This window comes from Medicago sativa, chromosome 5, assembly GCF_051527215.1.
Source record: "Medicago sativa cultivar Bolivia chromosome 5, Bolivia_mono, whole genome shotgun sequence".
Classification (NCBI taxonomy): domain Eukaryota; kingdom Viridiplantae; phylum Streptophyta; class Magnoliopsida; order Fabales; family Fabaceae; genus Medicago; species Medicago sativa.
The window spans coordinates 80,001,407-80,027,662 of record NC_140753.1 but is presented as its reverse complement, the minus strand read 5'-3'; the positions used below and the strand labels follow the sequence as shown (position 1 = coordinate 80,027,662).

At 31.3% G+C, this 26,256-nt stretch overlaps 1 protein-coding gene and 5 long non-coding RNA genes across 6 annotated transcripts; 1 reads left to right on the top strand and 5 right to left on the bottom strand.

Annotated features, from left to right (window-relative positions):
* Nucleotides 1-608: 608 nt before the first annotated feature.
* Nucleotides 609-2,133, bottom strand: LOC146925535 (uncharacterized). Its single transcript, XR_015010552.1, has 2 exons — nucleotides 1,716-2,133; nucleotides 609-1,017 (listed from the first exon to the last, which is right to left on the bottom strand). It is a non-coding gene; the product is annotated as an uncharacterized LOC146925535 (long non-coding RNA).
* A 1,890-nt stretch (nucleotides 2,134-4,023) lies between these two features.
* On the bottom strand, nucleotides 4,024-9,101 carry LOC146925534 (uncharacterized). The gene is made up of 2 exons (XR_015010606.1): nucleotides 8,646-9,101; nucleotides 4,024-4,451 (listed from the first exon to the last, which is right to left on the bottom strand). It is a non-coding gene; the product is annotated as an uncharacterized LOC146925534 (long non-coding RNA).
* Nucleotides 9,102-12,748: 3,647 nt separating this feature from the next.
* LOC146925533 (uncharacterized) lies at nucleotides 12,749-15,215 on the bottom strand. The gene is made up of 2 exons (XR_015011055.1): nucleotides 15,079-15,215; nucleotides 12,749-13,125 (listed from the first exon to the last, which is right to left on the bottom strand). It is a non-coding gene; the product is annotated as an uncharacterized LOC146925533 (long non-coding RNA).
* A 2,429-nt stretch (nucleotides 15,216-17,644) lies between these two features.
* Nucleotides 17,645-18,836, bottom strand: LOC146925532 (uncharacterized). Its single transcript, XR_015010551.1, has 2 exons — nucleotides 18,426-18,836; nucleotides 17,645-18,073 (listed from the first exon to the last, which is right to left on the bottom strand). It is a non-coding gene; the product is annotated as an uncharacterized LOC146925532 (long non-coding RNA).
* An 870-nt stretch (nucleotides 18,837-19,706) lies between these two features.
* On the top strand, nucleotides 19,707-21,501 carry LOC146925531 (uncharacterized). Its single transcript, XM_085711986.1, has 5 exons — nucleotides 19,707-19,733; nucleotides 19,847-19,941; nucleotides 20,146-20,306; nucleotides 20,413-20,817; nucleotides 20,936-21,501. The coding sequence occupies exons 1-5, from the start codon at nucleotides 19,707-19,709 to the stop codon at nucleotides 21,499-21,501; spliced, it is 1,254 nt and encodes a 417-aa protein (XP_085568112.1).
* A 1,225-nt stretch (nucleotides 21,502-22,726) lies between these two features.
* On the bottom strand, nucleotides 22,727-24,473 carry LOC146925530 (uncharacterized). Its single transcript, XR_015010605.1, has 2 exons — nucleotides 24,348-24,473; nucleotides 22,727-23,144 (listed from the first exon to the last, which is right to left on the bottom strand). It is a non-coding gene; the product is annotated as an uncharacterized LOC146925530 (long non-coding RNA).
* Between the last annotated feature and the right edge of the window lie 1,783 nt (nucleotides 24,474-26,256).

Sequence of the window (26,256 nt, the reverse complement as noted above, 5' to 3'; positions counted from 1 at the left end):
ATTATTTAATGGATACACTCTTTTAAAAATTGAATCCCGTGTATCAATGATACACTCTTTAGATAATTTTGGTAGTGAAAATTTTATATGAAGTTAAATTTTTTTAAAAAAATTGGTATTATTTAATGGATACACTCTTTTAAAAAGTTGTCAATAAATATTATTTACCAATTTTTCTCATTTACAACTCCTATCTTCTTACCCTCTTCTTTTTTAAAAGAAAGAAACTCCATATCAACTACTCCCTCCGTTTCAAAATGAGTGTCGTTTTAGGTGTTTACACACATATTAAGAAATGCAATGATTAAAAGAAAGAGAATTGTTATTTTACCAAATTATCCTTATTAACTATTGGTTAGTTTTAAAAGTAATACTTTGGAAGTAGTGTGCAGAATATTAATTGGAGGGTATAATTGAAAAGAAAAAGTTATTATTGCATTGGAAACTGAAAGCGACATTCATTTTGAAACAAATTTTTTTGGCTAAAGCGACAGTCATTTTGAAACGGAGGGAGTACAAAATCTGTAGAGATAACAAAAAGATTTTTATATTTAATATTTCATTAATTAATTATTAATTAATTACAAAAGTAAAACATTTCTATTCTCTCTCTCAATACACAATCGCCGTTCTCTCTTTGGTCTCCCTCGTTCTGTCATTTTACTCCCAGACTTCACCCCCCAAAATCCACACCTTTGGCCACCAAACAATCATTTTCGGCCACTTTTCTGAAAACAAAAATCATATTTTTCATCCTCTCATCTTTCTCTACATTTCTACCCAAACTGATTTATTAAAGGAGTTAGTTCGAAAAATGGGTCATTCTCATCTTCTACCCAAATGTGAGGTTTCTAGAATGGCTTTGAAGCAAGCAACAGTGCTGAGGATCTCTTGTAAGCTTTAATATCGATTGATTTAGTGTCAGATTTGTAACATGATCTTGTAAGCTTTCATTTGAATCTACTTGTTACTCAATCTGGGCATACACAAATATTGTCTCCTTTCTCTCATGTCATCCTGCAATAACAACAAACTTGAGTTCAGAGTTTGGATCTCTTGTCTTCTAGTTTTATTACATGTATTTTTTTAGTGAAGATCTGTTTGTATTTATTTTTAAATTTTTATATTTGCTGTTGATAGATATTTTGTATTTTTTTTGTTGATTTTTTGAATTTATTATTGTTGATAAAAAAAACTCTTCATCTTAGAATTATCTATGTTGATTAGAATCTATTTGATTTTTTTTGTTTTGATCTTAAAAATTGGTAAAACAACAAACAATTATGATATGTGCAAATTTAATAAAGCAAAAATTTAGAATAAGATATTTTTGTTGATCAATGAAAAAAGATTTGTTTTTATCCATTTAACAAAAATGAAATTATGTTGCGTGTAAAAAAACATAAGCAATAGTTTATTATGATATGTATTTCCACCATAAGTTGTGAGGTTTTTAGAATGGCTTTGAAGCAAAAATATTTCTTTCTTTGTTTGAACAAAAAAAGAAAGATCATTTTATGAATGATTATTATAGGTTTTTGCATCTGAACAATTTGTAAAAACATAGTAGAATATTATTTTTTATGATTTATTTTGTATTTCAAAAAGTAAAACAAAATTGATTAAGTTGAAAGAAAGAAAGTTAGCTATTGTTGCTGTTAAATGATATGATATTCCATTTGTTTATATATAGATTAGTAAGAACTTGCACAAACCTTGTTGCTAACATTTATTCATCTACATCACTTTTCTTCTTTTAGGTAGAATATTCAACCTAGAGAAAACAAACCAAAAGAACATATTAGAAAACACTCGTGATAAAATTAGATTTATGTAAAGAAAAAGAAAGTACATATTTGATGAGCTTTTACCATGTATTTCTTTTTTTCGGAGATATTTCATAAACTTACCCTTGTATTTGTCATGAACTTACTTGTGAATTGCTACAAATGATAAACAACATATGAAAATTATATGAAAAATATTAATTCGTCAATGAAGAAAGAAAGAAAGTTAACAATATATTACCATTATTTAAAGAAAGAAGTCATCATGCTTGTATTTCTTTTGTAACATGTTAAACCTACAACAACAAAAATATGCAGGAAAAGAAAGGTTGTTAGGAATAGATGAGAAAGAGTAAAGATGATAAATAAGAAAATGAGTAAATGAAAAAGTAGATAGAAATAGGATTATAATGAAAAAGAAGAGAGGGAAAATGAGTGAATGAGATTTGAATTTGAATTTGAAATTCAAATTAACAAAAGGTGTAAAGTTAAAAAAGGATAAAAGTAGAAAAAACTTCTCACTTGTACAAAATGTCAAATATGCCCTTCAGTATAGAAGTTGGAATGGTATTGGGTCAGGGGTAGTGTAAGTCCGATGTTGGTAAAAAACTTGACATTGCATCTTGACACTTGAATATCCATTATTACCCTTAAAAATAGTCATGTAATATTTTTGGAAACAGGGACAGTTATATAATTTTGGTAGGCATTTGTTTTCTCATATATATATTTGATACAAGACCCCCTTTGTTTTACTTAACTAACTAGTAAGATACTCATGCCACCGCATCACTACTTTTTGGTGTGAATGATTTATTTCAGTTAAAAATTTATTCATTTGATGAAAAAAAAAATTGGTCTCGTGTTCTTTTATATTTATAAGTGCCAAATTTTGAACTCATATTCTTTTATACTAATTCTTCACCAGTCAGGGACGGATCCAGAAATATTGTTAAATGGGGGCAAAATTTTATACTAATTTTTTTTCTTCTGAAATCATATACTATAATAATTTACATTAAAAAATATACTAGTACATAAGTGACATTACTATCACTAAAAAAAGCAGAGACTACAAAAATTATGTCATTTTATATCCACTTTCATACTGTTGCATGTTATTTTCTTCAAAAAAAAGTATTTAGTAATATTTTGTGGGGACAAAACTTATTTTTAATGGTAAAAAAGCAAAATTGCTTAACAAATTATGTACAAGTAATAGAGCATGTGGGGTCAAGTGCCCCCAATTACATGCACTTGTATCCGTGCCTGTAATACCAGTCACAAATTTTAGTCGTGTTTTGTATTTAAATTTATCAATCACAAATCCTCTTTAATGGTTTGTTTATATTTATCAATCACAAATATTAGTCTTGTTGGTGTGAATGATTTGTATTAGACAATTTGTTTATATGTGACTTTTAAAAAAAAAAGCAACCTGTATTGTTTATAATAATTATTTTAAAATTTTACCATTGGCAACTTTTTTTTTTGAAAGAACCATTGGCAACTTGTATAGTGCATAAAGGTTATTTTAAAATCCATATCAGCGATATTACATCTCGTGTATAATAATTATTTTAAAATTTGATTTAGTGACAACTTGTCTTGTGTTTAATGATTATTTTTAAAAATTCTACCAGCGATAACTCATGCAATATATTAGAAATTTCTAAAAATTTATGCAAAGACAACTTATGCTGTGCATGATAATTATTTCAAAAAATTAATCGGTCACACTCCCGAGTATAGTTATTTTAATTTTTTTTTTTTGGAAAGAATTTTAAAAAAATTAAATAGCTTATAGTTTGTCCAATTTATAATATTTAGGGGGTTGCTAACTTACTCCCACCCAAAAACATGAAGGAGTAAGTTAGCAAACCTACTCCCACTTATATTTTACCAAAAAACCACTATCTACTATTCTAAGCCAATTTTATATGAAGGGTTACTTGGTAAAATAGTGATGTATCATTATGATTTCTCTGAGTTGACCTATCTACAAATACTTTAAATTGGAGTTCATATGATACAACTTTTTTGAAAGGAAAAAAAACTCGATGTACTCCGTCTTTTTGTTGAAGGAACTCATTGAATTCATCTTGAAAATCATTAAAAGCATATGTACTATGTATGTTAATACCAAATATTTCTAAAACTGAGCAATCATTGTGTTAATTAGAATTATAGTTATATAAATCATAGATTATTTGCAAAGTAAAATATTCTAAACAAATTATAATCAAACCTTGAAAAGGGTAAAACATTAGTTATGTAAAACTAAGGGGATCTTGTCTTATGATGATCAAGGCTTACATCATAAAAGAAACAAAGAACAATCACATCAAAGAAAACCTTAACAAAATATTTTTTTTTTTTTGGTGAATGTCAAACAATAAGTCTAAACCCCTTTGTCCTTAATAATAATTTTAAAAGGAACAGGTTGTTCGAGACGTTCTTCTTCGCGTTGTTCGCGGCGATGGTCGATGGAGAGACAAACAAACGACATAATGGAGAAAAAACAACTAATCCACTCAAATTTCCTTGTATCTTCATGAGAGACACCGAAGTACATTGGAACATAAGTAAAAGCTAACTTGACAAAGAAAAGGAAAATGCTTAACTTGTACATTCGACTCATGGCCATTGATAGATAGTCACAACCTATAAAATCAAAGAAAGTAATAAAATTAGAGCGAAATACATGAACCGAAAAAACACAAAATAACACAAAATGCAGATTTAATTCAAGGGAGAAATAAACATGTTTATAATATGTTGTTAATGTGATGTTATACATGAAGAAATAGGCTTATTAGAAGTTTGATTATACTAAATGGGCTACCATTTAAAAAAGTAAAAATATTGAGAAAATTATACTCTCCTCCGTAATAAAATGAATTAAAAATATGAATTGCACTTTAATCTATCCATTTTAATATAACAATTGACTTTAAGTTGTCAATTTAAGTCAAAAATGGATTAGTACACCGTTGTCTTGTAGATATATCTATTCTTATTATATTTTTGAAATACGTACAAATGTTAACAAAATAATAAAAGAAAAGGTGGACAAGTGTCCGTCTTCATGCTTGCAAAGACAATGAATATGTTAATTTTTTTTTGAATAACAATCAATATTTTAATAGATGTATCAAAACATTAAACTACAACAATAATCCAAAATCATGAGTAACAAAAGCAAACCACTGCTTCCTTCAAAAAAATAAACCACTATTAAAATTTATATCGATAAGAGAATACTATGGTAGCGTGATAACAGAATAAGAAAGCAAAATGCTGAAATTTACATGTAACAAGCAAGAAATGCAAGAAACTAATGGAAGAATGGATAAAGAGGGGAAACAGGATGCATTCATAGCATCACGATCCCATGATCACCCTGATTATTATTATTTATTTATTTTATTCCAATTATTTTACTTCTACTTTTTATTTTTTTCAAAACTAATTTGAAATAAGAAGCAGTTGAGCATAAACATTTCCCTCAATCACACTCTCCGGCTGCAGAGGATTTGATTCTTGCTAACCTACTACGGAAAAGAACATGACGTCAATAAAGACGGTGACAACAAGAAGAAAGCCTATGAGAGAATGGTATCGATACCGACACCGAAAACTTTACTCTCTTTCAACTGCAGTTACAAGAGAAATTCTATTTTAGGTGGTGGAGTATAGCAAAAACAACATAAAAGAGATGACATAACAAATACAAATTACTGAGAGAAAAAAAAAAAGATAGCAAAAACAAACTACATAAAAGAGATTAAACAACAACAACAACAACAACCAAGCCTAATCCCACTAAGTGGGGTCGGCTACATGGATCAAATGACGCCATAATGTTCTATCAAAAACCATATTTGGATCTAACTCATTGACCTCTAAATCTTTTCGAATGGTTTCTCTAATGGTTTTCTTAGGTCTTCCTCTACCTCTTTTAACCTGACTCTCCTCCATTTGATCTACTCTTCTTACAACGGCATCTACGGGTCTTCTCTCTACATGTCCAAACCATCTAAGCCTATTTTCTACCAACTTTTCTACTATAGGTGCTACCCCCACTCTCTCTCTAATGGTGTCATTCCTAATCCTATCCTGTCTAGTCTTACCACTCATCCAACGCAACATCCTCATCTCCGCTACGCTTACTTTACTCTCGTGTTGGCTCTTAACCGCCCAACACTCCGTACCAAACAACATTGCTGGTCTGACTGCTGTCCGATAGAACTTTCCTTTCAGCTTAAGTGGTACTTTCTTATCGCACAAAACACCTGAGGCTCTTCTCCATTTCAACCACCCGGCTTGAATACGATGATGTACATCAGCTTCTATTTCTCCGTCATTTTGTACTATGGACCCAAGATATCTAAACCTTGTAACTTGGGGTATGATATGATCTCCAACTTTCACCTCCAAGGTAGACCCACCTCTCCTTTTGATGTAGTTACATTCCATATACTTCGTCTTGCTTCTACTCAGGCGGAAGCCATACGCTTCTAAGGCTTGCCTCCAAGTCTCTAGCCTCCCGTTTAACTCCTCCCTCGACTCACCAAGCAAGACTACATCATCTGCAAAAAGCATACATCTCGGTGCTAACTCTTGGATGTGTTCCGTCAGCACATCCAAAACTAAAGTAAAAAGATAAGGACTTAGGGTTGACCCTTGGTGCAGTCCTATTGTTATGGGAAAATCTACGGTATCCCCATCCTGCGTCCTCACACTAGTCGAAGCCCCCTCATACATATCCTGGATAGCTCTAATATAGGCAATCCTCACCCCTTTCTTCTTCATGGCTTTCCACAAAAGAGATTAAATAACAAATACAAAAATAAAAATAGATTAAATAAGAAATACAAAAATACAAAATATAGCAAGAGAAAAAAAAATATACACAAGAAAGTCCAAACAAACTTACCTTGAACACAATCCTATAACCACAAACCAATACACAAGCTTTTAAAGAAGCAACAGGTAGAACTCAAGCAAATAAACAATATCGATTTTTAATGGGTTGAAGAGAATAAAGTGGGATATATATACAACAATTCATAATCTGAGGTGTCTCTTTATTCGAGAATGGTCTAAAGTCCCTATTTTAATGGGTTGACCAGCTAGTAAATAGGAAAAATATGTAAGACGAAACCATAACCAATAATGTGTGAGGCAGTTTTTGTTGCTTTTTTTTTTTCTTCTTTCATTTTTTGCTGTAGTTTTATTATTATAGTTACAACTGATCATAAGTTTTATTTATTTAGGAAAATGCTATTTATCTAGAAAAATAGCATCAAGAATTTTTCAAGACACATGTGGCAAGTTTTAATTGCATGATTTATTTGTCCACTTTCTATTTTTCTGCCACACCTCCTTGAATTGTGGTAAATAGTGCATTGTGATTGGTTGCTTTTTATTCTTGAAGAATTCTTGATGTTTTTTTTCTAGAGATATAACATTGCTCATTTATTTATTTCGAAAGTATTGACAAATGTTGAGTTGCATACTCATAAATTTGATTCATTTTCCAATCAAACTATACACTAAATGTTTAAGAATCCATTTTAATCGTCACTCATTAAAAGTTGATTAAATTGCAACATGCGTTTAATTAGAATACTGTGACATAGCGTAAAAAAAAAACACTATCAACCAATTAAAATCATTTTTTAAGACACATCACTTAAGTGTTAAATGTCATAATATAAAATATGGCGTAATAAATGCCTTATCATATCTACATTGGCTTTTTCAATGATCTTGAGTAAATGTATCCCGCATTATATTCAATATGTAGGGTGTTTTACTTTACATTTGGTGCAAGTGTTTGATATCTGAAGGTTTAAGTGACGATGGAAATAACTACGCACCTAGTTCCGTCTCTGATTCTATCCCATTCATGTTTTTTTAGACACGGGTTTTGCCCGTCACTATTCCCAATTTTGTTTGTTGGTACCTATAATCTTTCAAAAAATTAAAGATCTTTGTGAGAATGTAATGGACTTTTGAAGAGTGATCTATCATGTAGGATTGCCAGCATTAGGATGTCTATGAGTTGACCTATCTACAAAGACTTTGAAGTTGGAGTTTATTTGTAACAAGATTTTTATAAACTCAATGGAATCATCTTAGAAATCGTTAAAAGCTTATATAACTATTAAATATGTTAATACCAAATATTTTCTAAAATTGAGCTATCATTGTGTTAATTAGAATTATAAGTCCAAACCTTTTCTCCTTAATTTGGAAATGAACGGGTTCTTCGAAGCAAAAAATGGCGAGGTACATAGAAACAAACTAAACACTGAACGAAGAAAAAAAGACTAATTAAATCAAATTTCCGTTCAATTTTCATAGCGTTAGGGTATAACATCGGAAAGAAATCTGCTATCTTCTTAAAGCCAAAAAAGAAAAAACCTAATTTCTTCAACCGTTGTTAGCTATTGGACATTGATAGCCACAAGCCCACAACCTAAAATGGAGAAAATGTAGTAAAATTAGATCCAAGTTTTTAACCTATAAAGCAAAAACTGCAAATTTAATTCTGAAGAGAGAAATAATATGTTTATAATATGTTGTTAATGATATTGTCAATACAAAAACAAGCTTATTAGGAATTTAATTATATTAAATAGGCTAAAAAAATTATTCATACACTTGTAATTGCCAAGTATTAAAATTAAATTATGATTCATATGTTTGGTGTACACGTCCTAGAATAGAATAAAGAGAAAACAACAAAATAAATAGATAATTAAAAGAAAACCATAGTAGGAGGGGAAAAATCTGCACTAGCATGGAACAAAATCCAAATGCTTCAAATCAAAAGCCAAACAAGCATACCTTGAACAAGCCTAATACCACAAACCAATACACGAATATTTAAAGAATCAACAACACCACAGAAACAACCAGCCAACACATCGATTCAGCAAACAAACAAAATCGAATTTATTAAGATGTCAATGTAAAGGATGAAGAGTTAAGCATGGGAATCAAGTAAATATATGAGGAGGTAATGGATTTGGTCAATGAAAAAGAAAAAGGAGAGGAGGAGAATAAAGTGTGGCAACAGAGCTATACTTAGCTAAAAAAGTCCTATTCTAGTGGAAATTATCAGGTTGACCAACCAGTAAGATCCATTTGTTGGCATTCATGAAATAACTTTTGGTTTTGTTTCTCATTTCCCAAGTGAGTACGTATAGCTTGAAAGGTGCTCATGCCGTTTCAAATAAATTGAATGTTTCTCATGCGCTTGAAATATGTGCATCAACCCAAATTAGAATGATGTCGACAAACAATTGGAAACTGCTCTATGCGCCTTTTAATTACTCACAACTCTCCAAAATGCCAAAAAATCGTTATGAGGATCATCTATATTACGTTAAGAGCAACAAGATAAGTAATTTGAACATCACATTTTAACCCAAGACCATAAGATATTATGTTTATGGGTCATCTTACTTGTATATTGTTCACCATTCATATTTCTATCAAATGTGAGACCTCTACTTCATACTTGTTACACACAGAAAGTTAAATTGGGATTCTCTTGGAAGATGATGCAGAATTCAAAATTTCAAATCTATTGTGTATGTGTAAATGCCTTCATGATCCCTTATTACATACTTATTTACGTTGAATTGATTTTTAATCCACTTCAACTCATTTTGTCTTCTCTAAAACCTTCTCTCTTATCCAACCCCCTCCATCTTTGTTTCCTTCTTTACTACGTAAGGTTTGTTTCATTTAATTTCACCCTTGTTTTGTTGTATACATACCCTTTATTTATAAGTTTGTGTTATGTTTTTATTTCTCTTTTTTCCTTCTTAAAGCTGCAATCTTGTATTAAAACGACAACTAGTTTGCGAGTCACCTCATTTTAGCAATTTAGGGAATAAACGTGTACCGTTATTAATTAAATAGACTTATTAGATTTGGTGCCAACGAATTCGTTGACACCTGGTGTCAACGGATCCTGTCTCATATATATATATATATCACTATCTCTACCTCTCTTCACACTTCAAAGGCATACATTCCTATAAATAGCAGTCTACTCTAATTAACTCTCACACTTAACAGTTTACTCTTTCAACAAACAAACAAATAGGCTCATAAGAAATTATCATGGGTTACTTCAACCTGAAATTGGCTTTTATGATTGTGGCTACATTGTTATTGAGCACTACAATCTCCACTTTCATCCCCTATCAAATTGCACCTACCGAGAAAGGGGCACTCACTCTCACTATTACTCGGTGTAGTAACTCTATCACTCTCCTCAATCACGATAAGACCGAGTGTCAAACCCCAAACTTTTATAATGTTATCTTTGAGTTGTCCTGTGAATACTCATATGTTTCAAATCAAATGTATTTCTTTCAATTGTAATTTTGTCACCACTGCAAGTTATTTTACCTTCAACCATTTCGAATTCATTTTAGGTTGTCTTGAAGTCTACGGTATAAGTTTATTTTTCTTCTCTCGACTTTATTTTATCCTTTTGCTGCTCCAAGATTTAGCTTCTAAATCATTATTTGACCCTGATTCGACTCAGTTTTGGTCAGGTTGGTAGCTCTAAGGGTAAGGATCACACATGTATTCAATTTTGACCACTCATTGAAGAATAAAGATATAAATACGGGCAATATTAGAACATAGTTCTTGATAATTGCTCAAAAAAGAAAAAAGAACAGTCCCAGATAACAAGAGATTGAACAAAGTCACCCAATATTGCCATCAAACATTCAAATTTACATTTTAATTCAAAAAGAGAAACTTCTTTCTTATTTTTTTTCATTTCAATGCTCCCCAGGGAACCATGCTTTGAAGGTCAAGCAACGGTGGCAGGTGGGTTATATCGGAACAGGGAAACTACTTGATTGCAATGGATAAATGTTGCAGGAGTAAATTTCTCGACATTGACGCCTACACCAGCAAAGACCTTCTTCTTCCATGCTCGCACAATCCACGTCTATCTCTCTCTATCATTCTCTCCGGTTCAGGTTAATGAAGAGTAATTCAACCAATGCCCAATACTCTCTAATCCTCAACCTAAACTTTAATTTTGATTTCTATTAACTTCCAGACGTATAATATTAGTTACTTTCTAACATGTACTGTTTTACGTACAACTAAGCATGTACTAGCAAAAGAATGTAGTCTAGCCTTTTCTTATAAAATCTAACCGTTTAACAAACATAAGGATATATCGCAACTCAATGGCATTTTCAATTTTACATATACTCTCTTTGTTTGCCTTTGCTTCACTTTGGAGAATACCATACGACTCAGAAATCAATAACATCATGAATAAGCAACAATTGATCGAATCCAAAATGGATTTGATTTGATTTCAAGTTTATGGGATTATCCACTGAGAAAGGAACGGGTGCATTTGCTTTCTTACTTACCTTATGTCTCAACACTTTTGTACTTCGTGCGGTGAGTCCATTTGTGTTCCACATTTATTATTTTCCATTCTTATACAAATATTTAGAATTTTTATATATTTTTTTCCTTCTCTTCTTGAACATTTATCCTATTTTTTGTTTGTTTAAACATATTTCAGATAATCATTCAAATCTTTTGAGTTGGCACATATGGTTTATAGTTGCAGCTATAAAGTGTGCGGCGATGATTGGAAAATTTTCATGTGGAGGTGCATTATATCCTGACCATTTCTTTGATTTCAATTGCAGCTTCATGGAACTTTATTAATATCATTTTCATTTCCAGCCGCATCTCTGTGATATCCGTTATTTCTTGGTGTTGTGGCAAAATCAAGACTTGCAGATAGTTTGTGTAAAATAGTAGACCATTTTATGTTAGAGATAAATCTCAACATCATATTTCTTGGTTATCTTTAATGTAGAATTAACTTCAACAACTTTCTTCCATGTCATGGCCGAAACTCTTTTTTATTTGTATCAACTATATGATTTTTTGTATTCCTACATCTTTATTATTTGAATTTGAATAGTGTAATGGCTTCTATAATTATTGTTTGTGAATGTATATCAATGGTTGGATATGTAGGGTGTTTTACTTTACATTTGAATTATTTCTTCTTGCAGATTGTAAGTGCAAGTTTTTGATATCTGAAGCAAATTAGGAAATAAAGAAAAATGGAAATTCCTAGTTCAAGTGTTTGGCATCTAAATCAAAATATGAAAGACAGAAAAATAAGACCCTACACAATTTGGTTCCATTTTTCGTATGTATATAAACTAAGAAAGCACTAGAAGCGATTCTACACATTTTTTATATTATTTTAAAGATAAAGGTTTTACCATTTATTGTTTCCACTTACAGGCAGGAATGACTAGAACAAATGGTACAATTAATCTTTCAATTTCAAGAATATACATTTGATGAGATACACTATAAATGATCATAATTGTAACATGCATGTAGTCTTTTAATGTTAGTGTTGAATTAAATCTGCATTTTGATCTTATTATTTGTTTTGATATAAGCAAATGAATTTGCCTAATATCATGTATAAAATATTTTGTTTTCTATTTAATTTAAAAACAATTTTCTCTGTACGGTACACGGGTATATACACTTGTTTATTTATAACACAAAAGTTTAATTCTATATTTATCACTAAAATAGTGATGTATCATTAGGATTTCTCTGAGTTGACCTATCTATAAAGACTTTAAAGTTAGAGTTCATATGTTACAACATTTTTTTGAAAAAAAACTCAATGGACTCAGTCTTTTTTTTAAGGAACTCAATGAACTCATCTTAAAAATCATTAAAAGCATATATAACTATGTACGTTAATACCAAATATTTCTAAAACTGAGGAATCATTGTGTTAATTAGAATTATAGTTATATTAATCATAGATTATTTCTAAAATAAAATATTCTAAACAAATTATAATCAAACCTTGAAAATATGCCTTACATCATAAAAGAAACAAAGAACAATTACATCAAAGCAAACCTTAACAGAATATATATATATATATATATATATATATATATATATATATATATATATATATATATATATATATTTTGTGAAGGACAACAATAAGTCTAAACCCTTTTGTCCTTAATAATAATTTTAAAAGGAACGGGTTGTTCGAGACGTTCTTCTTCGCGTTCTTCGCGGCGATAGTCGATCCATATACAAACAAATGACATAATGGAGAAAAAACAACTCATCCACTCAAATTTCCTTCTATCTTCGTGAGGGACACCGTAGTACTTTGGGACATAAGTAAAAGCCAAATTAATGAGAAAAAATAAAATGCTTAACTTGAACAGTGGACCCAACAAGGCCATTGATAGATAGTCACGACCTAAATTCAAGGAAAATAGTAAAATTAGAGCCAAATACATGAACCGAAAAACACAAAATGCGGATTTAATTCAAGGGAAAATTAAACATGTTTATAATATGTTGTTGATGGTATTGTCAATAAAAAAATAAGCTTATTAGAAGTTTTTTTTGGTGGTGGCCGGGGTTCATACCCGAAATCTTGCATATATTATGCATTGTCCATACCAACTGAGCTAAGCTCACGATGACAGCTTATTAGAAGTTTAATTATATTAAATGGGCTACTATTTAAAAAAGTAAAAATGTTGAGAAAATTATACTCTCCTCCCTTATAAAATGAATTAAAAATATGAATTGTACTTTAATCTATCTATTTTAATATAACAATTAACTTTAAGTCGTCAATTTAAGTCAGAAATTGATTAGTACACAGTTGTCTTGTAGATATATCTATCTATTCTTATCATATTTTTGAAATATGTACACATGTTAACAAAATAATAAAAGAAAAGGTGGGCAAGTGTCCGTCTTCATGCTTGTAAAGATAATGCATGTGTGTTTTTTTTTTTTGAACAATAATCAATATATTAATAGATGTATCAAAACATTAAACTACAACAATGATTTAAAATCATAAGTAACAAAAGCTAACCACTATTCAAATTGATATCGATAAGAGAATACGACGGTAGCGTGACAACTGAATAAGAAAGGAAAATGCTGAAATATACATGTAAACAAGCAAGAAATGCAAGAACACAAGGATGGATCACGTGTTACATACTAACCCCAATTGTTCCTTTTCTCTCTCTCTCTCTCTCTCTCTCTCTCGCCGAAACTAATGGAAGAATGGAGAAAAAAATTTAATTTGTGGATCCAGAAATTTTAATTTGTGGGAGCAAAATTATATACTCAAAATTTATATAAAAATAAATCGATGCAAGAGTGATAATTAAATTAAATGCATAATTATCACCAAGCAAAAATTGGAGAATACAAATATTATATCATTTTATACTAAAAAATTGAAGACACGCCTATTTACTAATTATATTTATATGTATGTCTTCATATTTTAAAATCATAGCATGATTTTTTCATTTCATACATACTACGCGTTTATTTGTTCATAACTACAATTCAATATTCTTTGAGAGGGTAATTTTTTCATTTTGTGAGATCAAACACAAAATTATACAACCGCAAATAGCAACATATATATAAGTTTGTGGGGGCAGCTTCCCTCAATTGCTTGGCCTTAGATCCGTGCCTGATTCATAGCATCAGGATCCCTTGATCACTTCGATTATTATTATTTTTTATTTTATTCAAAAATAATTCAAAATAAGAAGCAATTGGGCCCTTAAAAAGAAAACAATTGGGGAAGGGATGCACTGAGCATAACCATTTCCCTCAATCACACTCTCTGGCTGCAGAGCATTTGATTCTTGCTAACCTACGGCGGAAAAGAACATGGCATCAATGAAGACATCAATAAAGACGGTGGCAACAACAACAAAAAAAACCAATATGAGAGAGAATGGTAACGATACCAACACCGAAAACTTTTCTCTCTTTTAACTTCGGTTTCAAGAGAAATTCTAGTTTAGGTGGTGGAGTATATAGCATGTGTTGCCAGCGTGCGTTCTTGCATGATTCAGCAAACAAACAACATAAAAGAGATGAAATAACAAATACAAAATACTGAGAGAAAAGACAAAGCATAGCAAAAACAAACGACATAAAAGAGATTAAATAACAAATACAAAATACTGAGAGAAAATATAAAGCATAGCAAAAACAAACGACATGAAAGAGATTAAATAACAGATACAAAATACTGAGAGAAAATATAAAGCATAGCAAAAACAAACAACATAAAAGAGATTAAATAACAAATGCAAAATACTGAAAGAAAAGACAAAACATAGCAAGAGAAAAAATATACACAAGAAAGTCCAAACAAACGTACCTTGAAAGTCTAAAACCACAAAAACCACAAACCAACACACAAGCTTTTAAAGAAGCCGATTCAAGCAAACAAACAATATCGATTTTCTAGGGATGATGAGTTAAACCATAGGTATGAAGTAAATATATGAATATATTTAGCTTTTTAATTGAGTATAGGTAAATGATTTGGTCAATTGAAGAGAATAAAGTGGGATATACATAGCCAAAAAACAATTCATGATCTGATCTGAGGTGTCTCTTTATTCAAAAGAGAGAATGGTCTAAAGTTCCTATTTTAATGTGTTGACCAGCTAGTAAATAGGAAAAACAAGTAAGATTAATGCAAAACATGTTATCCCGAAAGAGGTGATGGTCATGTTATTTTAGGTGATGGCCATGTTATTTTATACGCTCGTGAATTTGTCGGGATAAAAAACATCGGGACATATAGCATTATAATATGTATCTACAGCAATGCTATATCTCTAGAAAAAAACATCAAGAATTCTTCAAGAATAAAAAGCAACCAATCACAATGCACTATTTGCCACAATTCAAGTAGGTGTGACTGAAAAATAGGAAGTGAACAAATAAATCATGCAATTAAAACTTGCCACATGTGTCTTGAAAAATTCTTGATGCTATTTTTCTAGATAAATAGCATTTTCCATGTATCTATTATCTATAATAACTATTAATAAAGGCAAAATATGTATTTGGTGTAGCCTAATTTATTCCCAACTATACGCTCGGTAGAATCTTTTATGGTTAGGGATTAACAAGTCATTCTTCCTCATATCCAAAACTGCCTCACGGTTTCTAAAGCACTCAACTTCCTATTCCCACATAACATAATTAAAAGATGGTTATAGTATTACACGCTAATCAGAAACAAAAATCAAATAGGAAAAATAAATAATGTGGAAAGGCAAAGAAAGAAAAAAGACGACATGATGGAAATATGGTTGAGAAAAAGGCCATTTACTGACAGCTAGGGTATGGAAGAATGGTGGGTAATTTACCTCAACTAATGAACATTTACCTTTTTAGGTGGTATCAATGAACTATCTTGACCCCACCAATAAATTGCTCATTTTCATTGGTTGGTAGGTAAATTGCTCATTTTTAGGTGGTACCCATGAACTATCTTGACCCCACCAATAAATTGCTCATTTAAAGATAATTTAGAAAAAAACCTCATTTTCCATTTGAAACTACTATTGGCCTTTGGTAACAATCTATGTTTCTCTAATTTTTCACCAATTTAACTTTGTTTCTTTTAATTCAAAGAAAATGTCGTTGTTGTCTCATGTCTCCTTTATTAATGTTACTATTATCTCTTCCTTTGTTTATTTACCCCACTTCATGGATATTGCCATCTCTTTGGTATTTTTTTTCAATTTAATGGAAACAAAACTGTAGTAATTGACTTTCTTAAAAAAATGTAGTAATTTACTCTCTCCCTCTTTTTCTCAATTTCTATCTCACTATTCCATGATGAACTTTTTTTTTTGGGTAGATAGACGAAATGACAAAGCCATTATAAACTCACACACACAAGTGGAGGTACCGGGGTTCGAACCCCGGTCATGGCATCCGGCCTAACAATTTCGGCATTTTTGTCAGTTGAGCTAGGACTTCTGGATCATCATGAACTTATTTTAATCATCAGTTTCTTATACTTGCTACATTTATCACTGAAGTACATATACATAATAGGGTGATATGCTTTTTCAATTTGCACTTTGTTCTGAAATATTTTTTACCGAAAAAAATAGTTTTAAAACTTCAATTAAATGTTTTGCAGCTACTTGAAGACCCATATAGAAGAAACTTTAGTGAAATGTACTATGTCTTTGAATAATTTTTCTATATATACTAACGCGGTTGTATAATTTCCCTTTCAGTGGTGTTAAGGATGAGTTACGAATTCATATTATCCTTGAAATGGAACATATGATTTGGATAGGGTAGAGAAAGAATGGGAGAAGAGAATGGATAGTCTCCTTTCTAGATGTTGATTATTTTATTATGGTAGTTTTCTTTAAGCATGGGTTGTTTCCAATGAAAGGTGTGACTCGCGATGCATGTTGCAAGGATCAAACAATGTTTAAGAACTGGAATTGTTTGTGTTCATTACTGCTTGTTTGTATCAATTTTGTTTTCATTATGCTCTTTACAAAAAAAAAATAGATGAATATGTAAAGGGCACGGTTGTTTGCAGGAATGACCAGAACAAATGGTACAATTTATTGTTTTAAAGATAAAGATTTTACCATTTATTGTTCAAGAATATTCCTTTGGTGCAGAAGCAGCTATCCCGCTTATTCAAAACGAAGATTGACCCATAGTTTTCTTAATACTTATTCTAAATAAGAATGTTCCTTCTCTAAAGGCTTTGTCGGTCCTTGGATCATATGAAAAGATTGGTCCCCTCGAATTAGTTGGTCCCCGTAAATGGACGGTGGCATTGGTCCCCTCGAATTTGTCAGTCATTCGATCGTATACCGAGTTTTTAAAAAAAAAATTAGAATTATAGTTATATTAATCATAGATTATGTATCAACTAAAATATTCTAAACAAATTATAATCAAATCCATGAAAATGGAAAAAACATTAGTTATGTAAAACAAAAGGAATCTTGTCTTAGGATGATTATAGCTTACATCAGAAAAGAAACTAAAAACAATTACATCAAAGCAAACCATAACAAAATATTATAAATGCCAACAATAAATCTAAACCCTTTTGTCCTTAATAATAATTTTAAAAGGAACGCGTTGTTGTTGTTGGATCTCTTCTTCGTGGTCGAGGCGTTCTTCGCGGCGATGGTCGATCCATAGACAAACACCCGACATAATGGAGAAAAAAAGACTAATGAACTCAAATTTCCTTTGATCTTCTTGAGGGACACCGTAGTACATTGGAATATAAGTAAAAGCCAACTTAATGACAAAAAGCAAAATGCTTAACTGGAGCATTCGACCCAGGGCCATTGATAGATTGTCACTACCTAACTTCAAGTAGTGCAGTAAAATTAGAGCCAAATGCATAAACCGAAAAACACTAAAGGCAGATTTAATTAAAGGGAGTTTTAACAAAATAATAAATGAAAAGGTGGACAAGTTCTGTCTTCATGCTTGCAATTTCCCAGGAAATCATTAAACTACAACAATGATTTTAAATCATGAGTAACAAAAGCAAACCACTACTATTAAAATTGGTATTGATATAAAGAATACTATAATAAATAAATAGGATAATAACAGAATATATGAAAGGAAAATGCTAAAATTTACGAATGTAACAAGCAAGAAATGCAAGAACTGAAGAACACACTGATGGATCACATGTTACATACTAACCCCAAATTGTGAAAAACGATCCCACTCTCCTTTACTGTTTTATTTTTTTCAAAAATAATTCGAAATAGGAAGCAATTAGGGATCTCTAAGAAAAAACAATTGGGGAAGGGATTCACCGAGCATAACCATTTCCCTCAATCACACTTCCACCGCAGAGGATTTGATTCTTGCTAACCTACAGCGGAAAAGAACGTGAGGTCAACAAAGACGGTGAGAGAGAATGGTAACGATGCCAACACCAAAAACTTCTCTCTCTCTCTTTCAACTGCAGTTACGAGGGATATTCTAGTTTTGGTGGTGGAGTATATAGCATGCGTTGCCAACGTGCGTTCTTGCATGATTCAGCAAACAAACAACATAAAAGAGATTAAATAACAAAACACAAAATACTGAGAGAAAAGACAAAGCATAGCAAAAACAAACGACATAAAAGAGATTAAATAACAAAATATGCACAAAAAATCCAAACAAACATACCTTGAACAACTAAAACCACAGAAACCACAAACCAAGCTTTAAAAAAGCAACAGGTCAACTCAAGTAAACAAACAATGTCGATTTTCTAGGGATTATGAGTTAAGTCAATTGAAACATGTGGTTAAGAGAATAAAGTGGGATACACATAGCCAAAAAACAATTTATGATCTGAGGTGTCTCTTTATTCAAAAGAGAGAATGGTCTAAAGTCCCCATTTTAATGGGTTGACCAGCTAGTAAATAGGAAAAACAAGCAATATTAAAGATATAAAAAAAACAAAAAAGAAGGTGCTATATCAATTATCAAGCCAATTCTTTTACGACGAAACCATAAAGAATAATGTGAGGCAACTTTTGTTGCTTTTTTTTTTCTTCTTTCATTTTTTTCGCTGTAGTATTAATTTTTTTTGTGGTGTCCGAGGTTCGATAGTCAAAACTTGCATATATTATGCATTGTCCTTACCAACTGAGGTAAGCTCACGGACTATATTATTATTATTATTATAGTTACAAATGTATTGACAAATGTTGAGTTGCATACTCATAAATATGATTCATTTTCCAATGAGACTATACACTAAATGTTTAAGAATCCATTTTAATCTTCACTAATTAAAAGTTGATTAAATTGCAACATGAGTTTAATTAGAATACTCTGACAATGTAAAAAAACTTTACACTCTCAACAAATTAAAATAATTTTTTAAGACACATCAACTTAAGTGTTAAATGTAAACCGCGTTATTCCACGCTTCCGCCTCGGCAAGAAAAAAGGTAAACCGCATTTTATCTCTTGACGATAATGATGGTAATAAGGCTACAGATACACAAGGTATGCGGGAAGTGGCCGAAAATTATAGTGTTGATCTCTTTCAAAAATAAAATAATATTTCTTCTCCGATCATAAATGTTATCCGTCATTCTATATATGCATATGATAATTAGCTGCTTATGGCTTCTTTTGCCAAGGCTAAATTTCGTGACACAATGTTTTTCATGCACCCTGATAAATGCTCCAGTCCTGATGGTTATAATCTGGGGTTTTATCAACATTTTTGGAATTTATGCAGTGATGATATATTCAAAGAGTGTTGTGCCAGGCTTGATTCCGGTCAATTCCCTCACGACATGACAAATAATGCGCTTATTCCTAAAGGCAATGTGCAAACTTCTATGCGAGACTGACGTTCGATTGCGCTTTGTAACTTGCTTTATAAATTGATATCAAAGGTTCTTGCAAACAGGTTGAAGGTTATTCTTCTGCAATGCATCTCTAACAATCACTCTGCTTTTGTTCTTGGTCGTTTTATACTTGATAATGCTATGGCGGCAATTGAGTTAATTCATTTCATGCAAGCTAAAACTCGTGGAAATGATCGTTATGTTGCTCTAAAACTTGATATAGGTAAGGCATACGATAGAATGGATTGGGATTATCTGCGAGAGGTGATGATTAAAATGGGGGTTTAATAACAAGTGGATCCATTGGATAAGTATGTGCATTGAATCAGTGGATTACTTAGTTATTGTTAATAACGAGCAAGTAGGTCATGTCATTCCGGGTCGCGGGCTTCGACAAGGTGATCCTTTATCTCGGTATCTCTTTATTATCTGCGCAAAAGGCTCATCCTCCCTCATTAGAGATGCGGAAAACAGAGGTACTATTTTTGGCACTCGAATTTGCAAAGGGGCTCCTGCTGTATCCCACCTTCTTTTCGCTGATGATTGCTTCTTTTTCTTCAAAGCGGAGGAAGGCGAGGCTCAGGTCATGAAAAATATCCTCTCTATTTATGAATCGGCTTCTGGGCAAGCAATTAGTTTACCAAAGTTTAATTTTTTTTGCAGCAGCAATGTGCCGGAACCTTTACAAAATAATTTGGCTTCTATTTTAGGTGTACATGTTGTTCTTGGTACAGGTAAATATCTGGGTTTACCCTCTATGATTGGTATAAATAGGAACTCTACTTTTCCTTTTATTAAGGATCGTGTGTGGCAAAAAAATTAATTCATGGAATAGTAAATACTTATCTAAAGCGGGCCGTGAAGTCATGATTAAGTATGTTTTGCAAGCCATCCCGTCATATGTGATGAGTATATTTCAACTTTCTGCTGCTCTTATCAACACGGTTGAAAAGATGATGAATTCCTTCTGGTGGGGTCACGGTCGTACTAACCAGCGAGGAATCAATTGGTTAAGTTGGCATAAATTATCTATGCACCAAACCAAAGAAGGAATGGGTTTTAAAGACCTTATGGCTTTTAACCTTGCGGGTGGGACTATTCCTATTTTGGGAGAACCAAGGATTCTGAATGGTGAATGCATTGATCCTAATATCATCGGTGCACGGTATGTTCGTGCTGCTAATATTGCCAATTTGATGGTGCCAATTGAGAAGAGATGGAATGAGGTAGTTATCATACAGGTTTTTAGTGATGAATTAATTAATAAAATCATGAGCACTCCCCTCATTGCTCATGTGCATTCAGACCGTTTGATATGGAGTGCTTATCGTTTGTGTGTTGAGGAACTCATTGATTCCTCTCACCTTAGACGTCCCGGAAATTGGTCAGGGATTTGGAAGTTTAAGGTACCTCTATAGATTCGGAATTTAATATGGAGGATGTGTGAGGTTGTTTACCCACGAGGATTCGACTTCATGACAAAGGTGTGCAGTGCCCTACGCATTGCGTTAGTTGTGTTTCCACACACGAGGACCTGGCACATTTATTTTTTGTTTCTCCTTTTGCTATCCAAGTTTGGCGTCTGTCGGGGCTTTGGTCCCAAATTCACCATCCATTTTTGGTTGCTGCTTCTGTTATAGTTTCTATTTTCGCCTTGGTCGAGATGTTGCCCTTGGAACAGAAACAATTTTTTTCTGTTATTTTGTGGATCCTTTGGAAACATAACTATGTGAGTAGCATAAAACAAAAATGATAAGTTAATTTAGTAGGCTCATGAGTTGTAATCAAGAACATTGGAAAGGACATTTATTTTTATTGTGAAAATAAATTATGAAGTATGATTATATTTTTACTACTTTTGGTAATTTTAAGGAAACCTTAAAATTATACTTTTGTTATTATTTTAGTCTAAAACCAATGGTTCAGTTAGTAAGTCTAAAAGTATAGTTAAACACTAAACTATTATTTTTAGAGTGAAAAGATTAAAATCTTTTTATAGACGATGGGCTAGCTGGACCTTCTTCAACGCAACAATATGTATAGAAAGGATTTGTCCTGCGTTGTCTCTTTATAAGTCTTTTACAAAATAAAAATAAAAATTGTTTATTGTGATCTTAATTGAGTTAAAAATTGGAAAGTAGGTTCGGAGTTCAAACCCTGACCAATACAAAAAAAAAAAATAATGGAAAATAAAGTTCACATTGTTGATAAATTTTGATATCACGCTTGAAGTTTTAGAAACGAAGTAAAAATAAAGAAAGTTCCGTTGAATTTTTTGTAGAAATTTAAAGACAATCTTAATCAAAAGTTTGTAGTGTTAGTGTATTTTAGAAGGAAAAAAAATAACACTTTTAAAAGTGCTTAACTTTTACCTAAAAGAAAATCATAATAAGTCTTCGTCTTATTTTAAATCTTCAAAACCTTGGCCTTATTAGTTAGAAAATGGTCAAGTATAAAATATTTTGTTTTCTATTTAATTTCATAACATTTTTCTTGGGATTGTAGTTATATTGTACCCATGAGCTTATCTTAGGTGGCAAGAACAATCCATAAGTCGGGGGTTTGAACCCCGAACACCACCAAAAAAAGAATTATAGTTATATTGATCGTAGGTTATTTATCAAATAAAATATTCTAAACAAATTATAATCAAACCTTGAAAAAGGTAAAACATTAGTTATGTAAAACAAAGGGGATCTTGTCTTATGATGAATATAGCTTACATCATAAAAGAAATTAAAAACAATTACATCAAAGCAAACCTTAACAAAATATTCTAAATGTCAACAATAAGTCTAAACCCTTTTGTCCTTAATAATAATTTTAAAAGGAACAGGTTGTTCGAGACGTTCTTCTTCGCGTTCTTCGCGGCGATAGTCGACCCACATACAAACAAACGACATAACGGAGAAAAAATAACTGATCCACTCAAATTTCCTTCTATCTTCGTGAGGGACACCGTAGTACATTGGAACATAAGTAAAAGCCAAGTTAACGAGAAAAAGGAAAATGCTTAACTTGATCAGTGGATCCATCCAAGCCATTGATAGATAGTCACGACCTAAATTCAAGGAAAGTAGTACAATTAGAACCAAATACATGAACCGAACAACGCAAAATAATACAAAATGCAGATTAAATTCAAGGGAGAAATAAACATGTTTATAATATGTTGTTAACGATATTATCAATAAAAAAAATAAGCTTATTAGAAGTTTAATTATATTAAATGGGCTACCATTTAAAAAAGTAAAAATGTTGAGAAAATTATACTCTCCTCCCTTATAAAATGAATTAAAAATATAAATTGCACTTTAATCTATCTATTATAATATAACAATTAACCTTAAGTCGTCAATTTTAGTCAAAAAATGGATTAGTACACAGTTGTCTTGTAGATATATCTATTCTTAATATTTTTTTGAGATACCTACACATGTTAACAAAATAATAAAAGAAATGGTAGACAAGTGTACATCTTCATGCTAGTAAAGATAATGAATATGTTAATTTTTTTTTTTTTGAATAATTATCAATTTATTAATAATGTATCAAAACATTAAACTACAACAATGATTTTAAATCATGAGTAATAGAAGCAAACCACTACTATTAAAATTGATATTGATAAGAGAATACTATAATAGGATAATAACATAATATGAAAGGAAAATACTGAAATTTATCAATGTAACAAGCAAGAAATGCAAGAACACACGAATGGATCATGTGGTACATACTAACCCCAATTTGGGTAGTCCTACATGTATGATTTTTTTCTCTCTTTTGCCGAAACAGGATGCATTCATAGCATCACGATCCCTTGATCACTTCAATTATTTATTTATTTATTTATTTTACTCCTATTTTTTTCGAATTATTTAAAAAATAATTCGAAATAAGAAGCAGTTGGGCCCTTAAAAAAAAAACAAACAATTGGGGAAGGGATGCAGAGCATTTCCCTTCAATCACACTCTCCGGCTGCAGAGCATTTGATTCTTGCTAATCTATGGTGGAAAAGACGTGACAACAACAAGAAACAAGAAAGCCTATGAGAGGGAATGGCAACGATCGAAAACTTTTCTCTCTTTCAACATAAAAGAGATTAAATAACAAATACAAAATACTGAGAGAAAAGACAAAACATAGCAAAAACAAACGACATAAAAGAAATTAAATAACAAATACAAAGATACTGAAAGAAAATTCAAAACATAGCGAGAGAGACAAAAAAATATACACAAGAAAGTCCAAACAAACATACCTTGAACAAACTTAAAACCACAAACCAATACACAAGCTTTTAAAAAGCAACACGTTAACTCAAAAAATATCGATTTTCTAGTGATGATGAGATAGGTATGAAGTAAATATATGAATATTTGGCTTTTTGATTGAGTGTAGATAAATGATTTGGTCAATTCAAGAGAATAAATGGGAATATACATAGCCAAAAAAACCAATTCATGATCTGAGGTGTCTCTTTATTCAAAAGAGAGAATGGTCTAAAGTCCCTGTTTTAATGGGTTGACCAGCTAGTAAAGAGGAAAAACAATTAAGACGAAACCATGAAGGAGTGGCAAAAAAATCCGTACCTGCGGGTATCTGCGGATAAAATCTGTCATGAACACGGGGCGGATAGCTAAACGAGTATCCAAAATAAATAGGTATTTAACTACCTGTTACTTTATGGACACGGACACGGATTTGTTGATACTCGTGTCGGCGGGTACCCGTATCCATTAATAAATTACTAAAATAGTTTGGTGTCTAAAAAAAAAAAAACCTAGTTTACTCATGTGTATTGTCGCGCCCTTCTCTATTCTTTCTTTCAAGGATTCTTTCACAAAATTCTCTTCCTCTCCTCTTCTTGTGCGGCCAGGTTTCTTCTTCTCCTTCATCTCTTCTCTTTTTTTTTTCCTTCTCCTTCTCCATAGCATTATTACTTGTTTATGATTTTAGATTTATTATTACTTGTTTATGGTTCTTTAAAAGTTCAAGTTTATAGGTAACTAAAAAAAGTATTTTTCTTTGTACAAAAAAAATTAATTCAAAAATCTGTGGGTACCCGCGAATATCTGTGGGTATCTGAATACCTGTGGATTACTAGTATAGAGATACCCGCACGAGTATGGGGACGAGCAAGGGTACCATATTTATCCAACAGGGCGGGGACGAATATCATACTACCCGTACTCATGGATACTCATTGACATATCTAACCATAACGGATAATTTGATGCAATTTTTGTTGCTTTCATTTTTTCGTTGTAGTATTATTACTATAGTTACAAACTTAATAGACTTTTGACCCGTGCGACGCATGGGTCTTGTCGACTATAATAGAGACCAATGAATAATCTTTAACCCGTAAGATTATGGGTCGATCAATAAACACAAATAAGATTATTAGAGATACAATATTACAATCAAATTTGTCTTACTATGTCCTTCAATGACACTTGAATCTTATCAAATTTTACATTTTAGTTTTGAAAAACTAATCAATTAAAGACTGTTATTTTATTTTATCATAATATATTATTGGGGGATTATCTTCTCATTTTTTTAAAAAAAATTATAAAGAAAAAAGATAAAAAGAATACAATATTATGTTGTTGCAGTGGTCAATTTTATTTATTACTTTTATAGTTAAAACAAAATTATTTAAGTTATTTGATTCTCTTCATTGTGAATTTTATATAGCCGATTTTGTATGAAAATTAGGGTAGCCGAGTTTGCATGGAAATTAGGGTATTCTGTTTGTAAACGTATTAAATAAGTGTACAACAACTTGTCAAAAAAAAAGTCAACAGAAATAATAGATATATACAAACGATGACACAATAGGATAAGAATGAAAAACTCATCAGTGAGGAGAAATATTAGGGATTGCTGCATTTTTGAGGGAATTTGTTAGGTTAAATTGGTGAGCTGCATTTTAGATGGAATTTGTTAGGTTAAATTGCTGCTAATCTAATGCAGCATTTTAGAGTGAAATTATTAGGTTAAGTTGCTGTAGACCTAATAAAATTAATAAACAAGGATAAGTTTTATTTATTTACTTTGAAAGTATTGACAAATGTTGAGTTTTTTTTTTTTTTTAAAGAAATAGACTTATACATTTTATTACTTAAAATGTGTTCAATACAATCTGGTATGTTAACCAATAT